At 51.7% G+C, this 13,472-nt stretch overlaps 1 protein-coding gene across 2 annotated transcripts in view; it reads left to right on the top strand.

The window, feature by feature from the left end:
- The window catches only part of SVOP (SV2 related protein), a 29,349-nt gene extending 18,461 nt beyond the window's left edge, over window positions 1-10,888 (top strand). For both annotated transcript variants that reach the window (XM_064168428.1, XM_064168426.1), the window contains exons 8-16: window positions 827-952; window positions 2,281-2,409; window positions 4,028-4,101; window positions 4,416-4,492; window positions 5,888-5,995; window positions 8,058-8,169; window positions 9,510-9,591; window positions 9,836-9,925; window positions 10,356-10,888. In XM_064168428.1, the coding sequence (XP_064024498.1) occupies window positions 827-952; window positions 2,281-2,409; window positions 4,028-4,101; window positions 4,416-4,492; window positions 5,888-5,995; window positions 8,058-8,169; window positions 9,510-9,591; window positions 9,836-9,925; window positions 10,356-10,562 (1,005 nt within the window). In that variant the 3' untranslated portion in view covers window positions 10,563-10,888. The remainder of the gene's footprint in view (window positions 1-826; window positions 953-2,280; window positions 2,410-4,027; window positions 4,102-4,415; window positions 4,493-5,887; window positions 5,996-8,057; window positions 8,170-9,509; window positions 9,592-9,835; window positions 9,926-10,355) is intronic.
- The last annotated feature ends 2,584 nt before the right edge of the window (window positions 10,889-13,472 follow it).

The following is a 13,472-nucleotide window of genomic DNA, read 5'->3' as shown; positions in this document are numbered from 1 at the left end:
TCAGAGGATCACAGAATGGTTTAGCTTGGAAGATACCTTAAAGCTCATCTAGTTCCAACCCCCCCTGCCATAGGCAGGGACACCTCTCACCAGACCAGATTGCTCAAGGTTTCATCCAACCTGGCCTTGAACACTTCCAGGGAGGGAGCCTCCACAGCCTCCCTGTTCCAGTGTCTCACTGCAAGGAATTTCTTCCTGATACAAATCTCCCCTCCTCAAGCCAAGACAATCTAAAGGAGAATAATCCTGTGTGGATAGGATGTGCATGAGGAGGCCAGCTCCATGATTCCCTGAAAGGTTACTGGTGGCTTCCTTCATCTGGAGACCAAACTCTGGGACTTTGGTAGCTTGGTTTGGGAAAGGAAACCAAAGAACATAAATCTCATGGTGGTTAGCTGGGAATAACACTCACAGATTAATCACAGAGTCACAGCATGGTAGGGCTTGAAGGGATCTCTGGAGATGATCCAGTCCAGCCCCCCTGCCAAGGCAGGTTCACCTGGAGGAGGTCACCCAGGAACAGGAGATCATTTTGCTTAAGAAACACCATGTGATGAGTCTGTTCCCTGTGAGAGGCTGCCTGCAGCTCAACACCAGTGTCTAGGGGCAGTGCTGGCATTCCAGAAAGGAACCTTCCAGCTTCTGCCACACTGCCACAAATCCCCCTCAGAGGCCTGAGCTGTTCCCACCCCGTGGTGCAGATCTGCAGTGTCTCTGGCATTTCTCCAGCCATCCCTGGAGAGCAGGTCTTGGAATGTGAGAAGGAGGGAGGCCTTGCAAGCAGTCCTCAGTCTCATTTGGTGACTCTCTCTTTTCCCTTCGGCAGGTTTTTTGGGCCATTGGCACCGTGTTTGAAGTCCTTCTGGCAGTGTTGGTGATGCCCACTCTGGGCTGGCGCTGGCTGCTCATTCTTTCTGCCCTCCCGCTCTTGCTCTTCGCTGTCCTGTGTTTTGTAGGTATTCTCACAAAGCCAAACCTGTGCTCTAGCAACCTGCCTCTCCTCTGCCTGATTCTGCTTGAAGGGAGTGGTCACAGCTTTTCAGCCCTCTGTGGGTGTCTTCTTTCAAACATCTGCGGCAGCGACAAAAAATGCTGTTGTTTTAACAGGGTGCTAGGAAAACATTCCAGGCAGAGCTGTGTTTCTGTGGCTGTAATTGCTGCAAGACAATGGTGGGCTGGAATTTTGTGAAACCAAATCAGGCCTGGAGACCTCTCCAGTTTAATGACTTTGTTTCAGCTAAGCTCAGTGGAATCAAGGTTTAATTAAAAGCTGTTGCTGTTTTCCCTGGTTGTTCTTTAGGGTTTGAAATCCTTTTGTCACAGAGTCCCACATTGGTGGGGAGGGGTTGGAAAGGACCTCTGGAGATCATCCAGTCCAACCCCTACCCTGCTCAAGTAGGGACACCCACAGCAGCTTGCCCAGCATCACAGCATCCTGGTGGGTTTAGTCTCTTGTCTGTTGTCATCTAATTCCAACCCCACCCGGCATTGGCAGGGACACCTCCCACTAGACCAGAGGTGGTTCTGCAAGGGATGCTGCCTGGCAGCTGCTGCTCTACATTGCAAGCGTTGACTGCAGTGCTGCCTTGTTCTCTTGTCACTGAATCCCAGCATGGTAGGGGTTGGAAAAGACCTCTGGAGATCACCCAGTCCAATCCCCACCCTGCTCAAGCAGGGGCACCCACAGCAGCTTGCCCAGAATCACAAGGGCCAGGTGGGTTTGGAAGCTCTCCAGAGAAGGAGACTCCACAACCTCTCTGGGCAGCCTGCTCCAGGCTCCAGTTCCCTCACACCAAACAAGTTTCTCCTCCTGTTCAGATGAAGCCTCCTGTTTTCCAGAATTTGTGCCCACTGGCCCTAGTGCTGTCACTAGGCACCACTGACAAGAGTCTGGCCAGAGCCTCTCACCACTCCCTCCTTTAGCTCTTGCTGAGCATTGAGCAGATCCCCTTCTGCCTAGAGCCTCTTGTAATCTGCCTTGGAAGCTTTGCCTCTCCTCTTGAGAGGATCTCATGTAAAGAACCTGCAGAAATCCTGAAGAACAAGCCCAAAGTAACCAAAGGGGAAGAGTTCAGCCTGGAATTCTGTGTTGCAAGTGGGCTTTTGCAGTTTCTTACAGCCTAAAGAGGAGTCTGACATTGTTCTGTGATCCTCTCTGTGCGAGCAGCCTGATGGCAATTGCCCACTGCAAAAGCTCACAAAGAAAATGCCCACTTTGTTTATTGCTGTGGTTTTGACCTGGCTCTGTGTGTGTGTGTGTGATCTGCTTTTCTCTCTCAGTGGCTGCCAGAAAGTGCCAGGTATGATGTTTTATCTGGGAATCAGGAGAAAGCAATTGCCACTTTGAAGAGGATAGCGACGGAAAACGGAGCTCCGATGCCTCTGGGGAAATTAATTACTTCCAGACAGGTAGGTACAGGTTGCAGGCACCTTAATAACGTGGGATACACTGAAACTGGGCTACATTTCTAAGCCAATCATCAATGGGAAGTTTAATTTTCATGTCCCAGACAGCACTAAACAAATGGGAGATGATCACAGGTGTGATGATCACAGTTTGCTTCTCACTTTTGGTTTCTGTGAGAAGAACCTTTCAAGTGAGCATTGATGTTCTTTAAACCTCACTCAAAGACTGTGTTATTAAGCAAAATCAAACCTTGAGGCTAGTTGGAGAACTCAGATCAGAATTCCCAGATCTGAACTCATGAGACAAGGTGGAGTTTGGCTCTTTAGCTGCTCCTAGGTTTTAATCTAATCCTAATTTTCTGGAGTGGGAAAGCTGCAGGCTCCTCTTCAGTCCTAATGCAGGGAGTCATTCTGGCTGTTTGTTCTGAGCTGCCTCTTGCTGTGTGAGTTGCATTGGATTTCTTTTCATTTCAGCTTGGTCTGACTAACTTCCCAGCACTTCTGTCAACATCTAAAGCAGCTCTGCATTGACAGGGCAGCCTTTGGTGAGAAAGGAAGTTACAAAGTTAGCCAGCAAGGAAAGAGAGCAGAGGAAGGCCTGTAGGTAAAGCTAGGAAGGAGCCTGCTGGTAGTGATGGCCTCTTACTAACCAGAGGTGGAGGAGGGACTAACCAGAGCTGGGGAAGGACTTTTTAGACTCTCAGGCAGTGACAGGACTGGGGGGAATGAAGCAAAGCTGGAGGTGGGGAGAGTCAGGCTGGAGGTGAGGAGGAAGTTGTTGAGCATGAGAGTGGTGAGAGGCTGGAATGGGTTGCCCAGGGACGTGGCTGAGGCCCCATGGCTGGAGGTGTTTGAGGCCAGGCTGCCTGAGGCTGTGTGCAGCCTGCTCTAGGGTAGGGTGTCCCTGGCCATGGCAGGGGGGTTGGAACTGGCTGCTCCTTGTGGTCCCTTCCAACCCTGCCTGATTCTTTGATTTTATTAAGGTCTGGATCAGTGAGGATTTCACAGAGTGGCAGCTTGGAAGGGACCCCAAGCATCATCTGGTGCAACCTTTGTCATCTGATGCAACCTGGAGCTCCTTTTGCTCAGCTGCAGTGGTTTAGATGGGCTGTGCAGGAGCACTGTCCCAGTTTTGGATGGCTCTGTTTTCAGGGTGGGGTGGGAAAGTATTTTTCCTTAACCACAAGTTTATGGGCCGAGCCCTCCACTGTCTCTGAGAACCACCCAGTTTGAGAGGGGTCTGCTTGCAGGAGGGCTGCGTCTGGCTCTTGAGTACCTGAGATCAGAAGCCCTGAGGGGCTGCTCTCATGTACGGGAGCTGGCTTTGAGCCATGTGAATCCTGTGCCAGCCGTGCTGCACTCTACCTCTTTCCCGCCCCACCTTGTTCTGGCAGATCCTCACCTTCCTCATGCAGAAAGAGTGTGCCCCATGCACGAACTGTTTGTGCTGTCCTAGAGAATCTATTCCTTGGATCCCAGTTCCGATGTGGCTCCTACAAGCAGAAGACTTGAAACCTGAACTGTAGCACTTAGTCCTGCGTGTTGTGTTAACCCTTGACACCCTGTGCCCTCCAGCCCAGGGGATGCCCTGATCATCTGATTCCTCTCTTGTTTCCCACAGGAAGACCGAGGCAAAATGAGGGACCTTTTTACACCCCATTTTAGATGGACCACCTTGTTACTCTGGTTTATATGGTAAGAGGAAACATCAATGGCTCAGCGTCTGCAGGGTTCTGAATGGCTTTTAATGGAGGTATTTGACAGCATCACCCAAAGGCAGCAGCTCTCTCCTCAGAAGAACCCTGACTCCTATCGATTTGACATTTATTCAAGCACCTAATTGCTGCCATTCTGCATCTGACTGCCCCTTCCTTCTCTAAATGCTGAGAGGAAATGGCTTTGAGGCAGCACTTAGTGGGAGTCCTCACACAGCAGGTTCCAGTTTGATTCATGTTGTTTACTATAGCTTTGACCAGCTGAGACTTCCTCTCTCCTTTTCTTCTTCGCAGGTTTTCCAATGCCTTTTCATATTATGGGTTAGTTTTATTAACTACAGAGTTCTTTCAAGCAGGAGATGTCTGCAGCAGTGAGTATGCTTCCATCTTTTCTTTCTTTTCTGGCTTTTGGGTAGTGGAAGATCTTTTATGAAAGCATTTTCTGCTCTTAGTTTGGAAAGGACTTTGGCTTCTTGCCTGAATTTTGAGGCATCCACTTTGAGGGTTCCTTGTTAGAAACATTTCTGATAGATGTGCAGATGTGTTCCTCATCTCCTGCACAAAGCAAAGAGGTCCTGCAGTGTCTCTGAGCCCAATTTGTACACCAGCAAGATAATCTTCAAGGGAGACCTGTTAGAAAAAGTGTCTGTTCTAACAGTGGGGGGAGAAATGATAGACTAAATGGAAGTTTCCAGATCTGCCAGGCCTAATCAGCTCTGAGACACAGATCACTGCTGCTGGGCAGCTCCCAGGTTCTTAAGATCAAGGAGTGCTTTAGATGCCCAGTAGGGCAGGGGAGATTATTCTGCCCCTGTGCTCAGCACTGCTCAGGCCACACCTTGAGTGCTATGTCCAGTTCTGAGCTCCTCAATTCATGAGAGATGTTGAGATACTGGAACATGTCCAGAGAAGGGCAGCAAGGTTGGTCAGGGGCCTGGAGCACAGCCAGAGCATGGCACTAAGTGCCCCATACAGACTTTGCTTTAACACCTCCAGGGACAGCAACTCCACCACCTCCCTGGGCAGCCCATTCCAATGCCAATCACTCTCTCTGACAACAACTTCCTCCTAACATCCAGCCTAGACCTCCCCTGGCACAACTCCAGACTCTGTCCCCTTCTTCTGTTGCTGCTTGCCTGGCAGAAGAGACCAACCCCACCTGGCTACAGCCTCCCTTCAGGGAGTTGTAGCCAGCAATGAGCTCTGCCCTGAGCCTCCTCTGCTGCAGGCTGCACCCCCCCAGCTCCCTCAGCCTCTCCTCACAGGGCTGTGCTCCAGGCCCCTCCCCAGCCTTGCTGCCCTTCTCTGGACACCTTCCAGCACCTCAACATCTCTCTTGAATCGAGGAGCCCAGAACTGAACACAGCACTCCAGGGGTGGCCTGAGCAGTGCTGAGCACGGAGGCAGAAGAACCTCTCTTGTCCTGCTGGCCACACTGCTTCTGAGCCAGCCCAGGATGCCATTGGCTCTGCTGCCCACCTGGGCACACTGCTGCCTCATGTTCAGCTCCTCTCTACCAGCACCCCCAGCTCCCTCTCTGCCTGGCTGCTCTTAGCCACTGTCCCCAGCCTGTAGCTGGTGCAGCTTCAGCTGTGTCTTCCAGGTGGAACACACCTGCTGTGTGGCAGGGTCTTTTCAGTACATCCCTTCCACCAGTTGCAGCAGTAAGAGAGATGAAGCAGGAGTAAGAGAAGGTGAGTAGAGAATACTTGAGAGATATTAAATGCTTGGGTTTGGTGTTTTTTTTCCTCTCTTTCTTCCCACAGTATCCAGCAGAAGGAAAGAAGTTACAGCAAAATGCAGCCTGACCTGTGAGTATCTGACAGAGGAGGACTACACTGATCTGCTCTGGACAACCCTGTCAGAATTCCCTGGTAAGTGGCAGTAAGAATCACAGAATGGTGTCACACTCCCATTAGATCAGGCTGCTCAAGGCCCCATCCAACCTGGCCAGGGAGCATCCACAGCCTCCCTGAGCAACCTGTTTCAGTGTCTCCCCACCCTCACTGGAAAGAATTTCTTCCTAATCTTGTGTCTAAACCTCCCCTTCTCCAGCTCAAACCCATTGCTCCTCATCCTGTCACTGGTTCCTCACTGCCAAGGACTTGGTCTGGTTGGAACAGACTCTGGCACAAGGAAATTATGGTGGGACTCAATGATCTGGGCCCTCCAGGTCAAGAGGGATATAAAGCTGTGCTGTTTGAGAGAGTCCAGCACAGAGCCACAAAGATGATGAAGGGAATGGAACATCTCTCATGGAGAGAGCCTGAGGGAGCTGGGGCTGTGCTGCTGGGAGAGGAGGAGACTGAGAGGTGACCTCATCAGTGGTTATAGAGATGTGCAGGTGAGTGGCAGGAGGCTGGAGCCAGGCTCTGCTGAGTGATGCCCAAGGACAGCACAAGGGGCAATGGTGGAAGCTGAGGCAGAGGAAGGTTCATTTAAACATGAGGAGGAATTTTTTCCTTGTGAGGGTGCCAGAACCCTGGAACAGGCTGCCCAGGGTGGGTTGTGCAGTCTCCCTCTCTGGAGATATCCAAGACTTGTCTGGATGTGTTCCTGTGTAATCCTGCTGTGGCAGGGAGGTTGGACTGGATGAGCTTTGGAGGTCCCTTCCAGCCTCTGACATTCTCTGCTCTTAAAAGTCTTTTCCAACCTCAAAGATTCTGTGGTTCTATGCAATGGGCTTTTCTCTCTGGCCTAATGCCAGTGGGTTTCTTGCAGCACTGGAGCTCCTTGCTGGGGCTGCTTGGTCTATGCAGCACTCACAGGAGCTGGAGCTCTCTTCAGTGCCTGTGACATCACCACAGATAAAATCTGCACTAATTGCTCTGTGGAGCTGTAATGGCCCATCTGGGCATGGATCCCTTCCAAGCGAGGTATTAGGCGTTTAGAGGAGGAGCAGCAATTAAATCACAGAGGCAGAATCACTTTTAGCCAGAAATTACTTTCCAGAACTATTTTTAAAGGATCATGAGCCCAGCAAATCAATGAAGTTGCTCCCTAAAGCTTTGTCCAGCCCCAGTCAGGCTTTTCTCTCATTTCCAGGGGATTTCCATGACCAGGACAAGCACCCCAGTGTGCAACAGCCATTGCTTCTGCAGGTCTAGATGGTCTCTCATCATTCACCTGCCTCAACTCACACTGTGAGGCACTGGTCAGCTTCTTTTCACAGAATCATAGAGTTTCTTTGGGTTGGAAAAGCTCTCTGAGATCATCCAGTCCAACCTTCAACCCAATGCCACCATAGCCAGCAAACCCTGTCCCAAAGTGCCATGGCCACAGGTTTCTTGCGCGCCTCCAGGGATGGAGTCTCCACCACCTCCCTGGGCAGCCTCTGCCAGTCCCTCTTGCAACAAAGAAATTTTTCCTTATCTTCAACCTAATCCTCCCCTGGCACAATTTCAGGCCAGTTCCTCTCCTTCTATCACCTGATACTAGGAAGAAGAGGCCAACCCTACCTCACTGCACCCTCTTCTCAGGGAGTTGTAGAGAGCAATGAGGTCTCCCCTCAGCCTCCTCTTCTCCTGACTAAACACCCCCAGCTCCCTCAGCTGCTCCTCCCCAACCTCTCCAAACCCTTCCCCAGTTTTGTTGCCTTTCTCTGGACTTGCTCCAACTCCTCAATGTCCTTCTTGGAGTGAGGGCCCCAAAACTGAGCCCAGGATTTAAGGTGTGGCCTCCCCAGTGCCCAGTACAAGGAGACAGTCACTTCCCTACTCCTTGCTGGCCACACTGTTGCTGGTCCAAGGCTGCTGTTGGCCTTCTTGGCTACCTGAGCACACTGCTGCTCACCTTCAGCCTCAGCAACTGGGACACAGAACTTCTGTTTTGCCAGAATGGAAGAACATTTCAGTTCCAGCTAAGCCAGGCTGTTGCTCAGAGCTGGCTGCTGCAGCCTCCACCTTGGCTCAGCAGTCAACTGCTCTCCTCCTGCAGGTGTGTTAGTGACACTGTGGATTATTGATCGGATAGGCCGCAAGAAAACCATGGCCCTCTCCTTCCTTGTCTTCTCCTTTTGCAGCCTTCTGCTGTTTCTCTGCGTTGGAAGGTAAGGAGATGATGGGCAGCAGCTGGGCTGGCTGCTTCTGGCTGCTTCTTCCACCTTCTCTCTTGGTTAAGGCAAGAGAACTGGAACTGGTGGTGTGAAGAGCCAGGAGGTGGTGGTGGAGAAAGGATGAAGGATGGTGTTAGGTTTTCTCACCAGTTTGGAAGGAAACTGAAGGAAGCAGGAGAGGAGAAATCCTTCAGTTGAATCTTGCAGACTGAGCAATCCAAAAGGGAAAGTGAGAGCTTATGTCTGAGCATGAGGTAACCACTGGACAGTTCTGAAGTCAGATGTGATGAGTTTGGACAGTTCCTGTGCTGCCCTGCCAGGGGGATAGGTTGGACTGGATGATCTTGGAGGTCTCTTCCAACCTGGTTGATTCTATGATTTCCCCAGACTGACTGTGCCAGGCCTGTCCTTGACAGCCAGGCCCAGCCTCTACCTCCCAGTCTGCTGCTTTGGTGGTCTAAGGGCTCTTGGTAGTCTAATCATAGAATCATTAAGGTTGGCAAAGACCTCTAAGATCATTGAGTCCAGCCTTATACCCAGCACCTCCATGACCACCTCCCAAAGTGCCACAGCTACTAATTCTTTGACCACCAAAGTGCCCTGGCACAACTCCTTCTGGAGCAGTAGAGACAGCCTGGCACAAGCTGCAGGCTGCACACACCACGACTTGGGTTCACATTTTGGGATGGTTCAGCCTCTGTCCTTCATGCAGATTGTCTCAAGAACAATTCAGCTGGCAGCTCTGCTCTGGAAGCCAGATCTCCAGCTGAGCCACACAGATGTGACAACATCTGTACCCTGGGGCTGATGAACAAAGAGGTGACCTGAGAGATAGGGAAAAACTCTGAATTCAAACCTTTCCAGGATTCTCTCTGCCTTTTTAGGTACAAAACCTTCTAGTACAGGAACTTTGTAAGGAGAAAGCTCCCAAAGCTGCAAATATCCAGGTGCTGGCTGGGGTTGTGCCTTTGACACAGGGAAGTTGAAGCTACACTTCCCTTCCCTCCTCCCCTGCCAGATTGTTTTTGGTCAGCACCATTCCCAATATGGAATTTGTGTTATTTAGATGATCTTAGACATTCTCTGCTTATTCCAAGAGGCCAGGCAGAGTGAATACACTGCTGGGATTGTGAGAATGCAGATTTCTTTGGCCTGCTTGTTGGAGGAAAGATCCAGGAAGGAAAAAAAAAACCAAACCACTGAGGGCAAAGAAGAAAAGGACACAAAAGAAATGGTTCTGAGCAACTGAGCATTTCTATTGCACTTGCCTCCAAGTTAAACAAACAGCTTGTACAGAACAATCCCAAACACTGCTCTCCTTTTTGTCCTCACAGAAATGTCCTTACTGTGCTGCTCTTCATTGCAAGAGCTTTTATTTCAGGAGGATTTCAGGCTGCTTATGTTTACACTCCCGAGGTAAGGAGGTTGCTTTTGTCATGAGGATATTTAAGGGGAGTGAGGATGTGGTGGGAAAAAGTCATTGGGGGTTTTTTTATGACCTCTTCAGACTGGAGCTTAGCCCAGCTCTGAGTTGATGATCTCATTGTCATTCTCTGCCAGAACTCACTCTAGCACCACAAGTTAATTCCCATTGATTTAGGAGAGCTGGAGAAGAGAGGACTTCTCCACTGGGGTTAATGGCTTGATGCTTTGTCCACAGGTTTATCCCACAGCCACTCGTGCTCTGGGGCTGGGAACGTGCAGTGGAATGGCCCGAGTGGGAGCCCTCATAACCCCCTTCATTGCACAGGTAAAAACCCTTCTCCTCCTGAGGCTGAAGGCTCAGGAAGGTGATCATAGAATGGTTTAGGTTGGAAGGGAGCTCAAAGCTCAGCCACTTCCAGCCCCCCTGCCATAGGCAGAGACACCTTCCACTAGAGCAGGTCGCTTAAGGCCTCATCCAACCTGGCCTTGAACTCAGGAGCCTGTCAGAAGCAGTGGTGGTTGTGCAGGGAGTAGAGCACTTGGAGTTTGCTTCTGTCTGATCCCAAAGGGCAGCAGCACCTCATGGCCCCTGAAATCCAGACTCGGCTGAGGTTTTACTCACTGCATCATCTCTGGGGAGCACTCACAGGGTTTCCAGTGGTGCAGTTTCAATGTCTACCCCTACATCAGTTTTTTTCTCTGTCTTCTAAAGCCCAGAGGTTGCCACTGAGTCTCTTTCTGCCTTTCCTCTGCAGGTGATGTTGGAATCCTCAGTCTATTTAACCCTGGTGGTTTACAGCAGCTGCTGCCTGCTGGCCGCTGTGGCTTCCTGCTTCTTGCCCATTGAAACAAAAGGTCGTGGCTTACAGGAGTCCAGCCACAAAGAGTGGGGACAGGAGATGGTTGGGAGAGGATCTCATTCCCCAGGGGTCACCAGGTCAAACTCTGGCTCACAGGAGTGATGAGCCGTGGCAGGATGGATGCTGCAAGCAAGATGTCTCACAACACAGCCAACCCTGAAGCGCAGGAAGCTGAGCGCCCCCTCACTGCCAGCACCACCTGTCCAACTGCAGCAACTTTGGGCTGGAACCTAAGCAAATCGTGTCTCTGCTGCTCTTTGCTCACGCTCTGTACCCAGGGGCGTTTGATCCAGGCACTCACTTGGAAGCCTAGCAGGAAGGGTTTCTCTTCAGCCCGTTGTGCTTGCATGGTCAGCTCTGCAGCTTACGGTGTCCCGTGCCAAGCAAATAGCTAACTGAATGCTCTCATTAAAACAGTGCTCTCCTGATGCCTCCACTCCCAACCAGTCCCATTGCTTTCTGTCCCTGCCACAGCACTTGGTGGATTCCACACACTACAGGCTGGGGTTTCTCACTTAGCTGATGCCTGCCTTGCACTTTTTTAGCCAGCAGCAGCAAGAAGATGTGGTGATGGCAAAGCAAGCTGTGCTGCTCCAGGGCCCCTGCTCCTGGCTTCTGGTCCTTCAGGTTTCCCAGGCACTGAGTGCTTGGAAATGATTGTCTGAGTGATTCTCCCATCCAGGGCAGGTGGTTTGAGTCGGTGAGGAGATGGAACCTTACCCAAGGAATGTAAATCCTGATGGTTTGGAGCAGAATGGACTTCTCTCTTCTGTCACTGAGCACTCTGTCTGTTGTTGGTGTGGACTTCTCCAGCTGTGCTGCTGTCTCATTGTGTGTGGAGGTGCACGCTGTGGTTTTCTGCATGGCTCCAGGTTTGTTTCTGCTCATTTTGCTGAGTGTTTTCACGGTGGTGTAGCCCAAAAGCTGGGAGAAAAACGCCCTCAGGCTGAAGAGCTGCGTGAAGCAGTTTGGATGGAGCTGCTTTCAGGTGTCTCCCAGCTGGAGCAGTTTGTGGCTGCCCTCTTGGAACCAGCTGCCGATTGTACACAGACTGTCACCTCCAGGAATGTAGCTGACATCCTGTCAGGAACGAACAAAGAAGAGCCAAAGTCATCCTTGGATGAGGAACTTCACTCCTTCAGATGTTGCTCCTCCAGGGTGGTGATCCTGCTCTTACCAGAGAATGTAACAGAGTTCAGGTGGGGATGGGTCTGGCAGCTTTGGCAGACCCCTGCACAAGTGACTGTCCCTCTGCACAAGTGACTCTGGGGGTGTGCAGCCAGGAGAGGCAACAGGAAGCTGAGACCTGTCTCACCTATGTCTCAAGTGCTTCACAGGAGCCCAAGCAGCCAAATGTGGGTGCAGTGGACTGAGCACTCCTCAGTGGGCTGTGGGGCAGTGCATGTGTGGCCTGTGAGGTCACTGGGCTCATGTGCCCCTGTGCAGCAGATCTTGGCACAGTGGAATACTGCAGGTGTTCTGGGAACCAGGCCTCTCTTCTGTGGGTCACTGACCCCCACCCTGGAGAGCAGTGCAGGGGAGCACAGCTGGAGTTCAGCTTTCTGGAGGTGTGGAAGGCCAGATTGGATGAGGCCTTGAGCAAGCTGGGCTCGTGGGAGGTGTCCCTGCCCATGGCAGGAACTAGATGGTCTCTAAGGTCCCTTCCAGCCCAAACATTCTGTCATCTATGGCCTTACACTTGAGGTTTTACAGCAGTGCAGTGGAAGACCCCAGGACATGTTGGGCTGTTGGTTCCTAGCTCAGAAGGAAAAGCAGAGGTGGATAAGTCCTTTAAGAGATGGAGGAAGCTCAGACTGATGAAAAAAGGAGGTTATGCATAGTCTGTGTGTGGATATCTCCTGCTGAGCAGAGCTGAGGCTGGGCAAGGCACCAAAGGTGCCTTCCAGCCCAGAACACTCCATGGTTTGTGGCTTTTGCATCTGCTGAGTAGAGGCAGACAGGTGGGAGCCCCTGCAGCTGATCCCCCCTCACTGAAACCAGCAGGAGCCTGTTGGACAGTGACCAGAGTGGAGCTGAGCTTTGGCACCAGTAGCTGGAAACAGACACCAGTCCTGTTCTGTTAACGTGGCAGCACCACTGATGGAGGAGAGGAGCAGCTTCCAAAGGCTTGGTTTACACCCTGGCAAGGATTTGTCCCTGAGGAAGGGGCTCCTGGAGCTCTTTCATTCCACACACTGCAGTGAGACCAGCCTGAACTCAGCCTGAGGGTTCAGAGCTTTGCCAGCTGTCCTGCCTGCCCATGTGCCAAGCTGCTGTGGGAACAAAGAGAATGTCAGGTGTCCTCTGGGGGAAGGGTTCAGCATTTGCCCAGCAGAGGAGAACCTGGGGGTGCTGGTTGGCAGCCAGCTGAAAATGAGCCAGCAGTGAGCTCAGGTAGCCAAGAAGGCCAACAACAGCCTGGCTCAAATCAGCAGTAGTTTGGCCAGCAGGAATAGGGAAGTGACTGTGCCCCTGTGCTGGGCACTGGTGAGGCCACACCTTGAGTGCAGGTTTGGGCTTCACACTCCAAGAAGGACATTGAGGAGTTGGAGCAAGTCCAGAGAGGGGCAACAGAGCTGGTGAAGGGTCTGGAGAACAGGGCTGGGGAGGAGCAGCTGAGGGAGCTGGGGGTGTGCAGCCTGCAGAAGAGGAGGCTGAGGGGAGAGCTCATTGCTGTCTGCAACTCCCTGAGAGGAGGTTGCAGTGAGGTGGGGTTGGTCTCTTCTCCCTAGTATCAGGTGATGGGAGAGAGGAACTGGCCTGAAGTTGTGCCAGGGGAGGGTTAGGTTGGAGACTGGGACACATTTCTTTGCTGCAAGAGTGGTCAGGGATTGGCACAGGCTGCCCAGGGAGGTGCTGCAGTCCCCATCCCTGGAGGTGTTCCAGAAACCTGTGGCCATGGCACTTTGGGACATGATTTAGTGGCCATGGTGGTGTTGGGTTGAAGGTTGGACTGGATGATCTCAGAAGGCTTTTCCAACCCAAACAATTCCATGCTTCTATGACCTGAGA

Source organism: Pogoniulus pusillus, chromosome 30 (assembly GCF_015220805.1).
Source record: "Pogoniulus pusillus isolate bPogPus1 chromosome 30, bPogPus1.pri, whole genome shotgun sequence".
In the NCBI taxonomy this organism is placed as follows: domain Eukaryota; kingdom Metazoa; phylum Chordata; class Aves; order Piciformes; family Lybiidae; genus Pogoniulus; species Pogoniulus pusillus.
The sequence above is the reverse complement of the archived record's forward strand: the minus strand, read 5'-3'. Positions and strand labels throughout refer to the sequence as shown.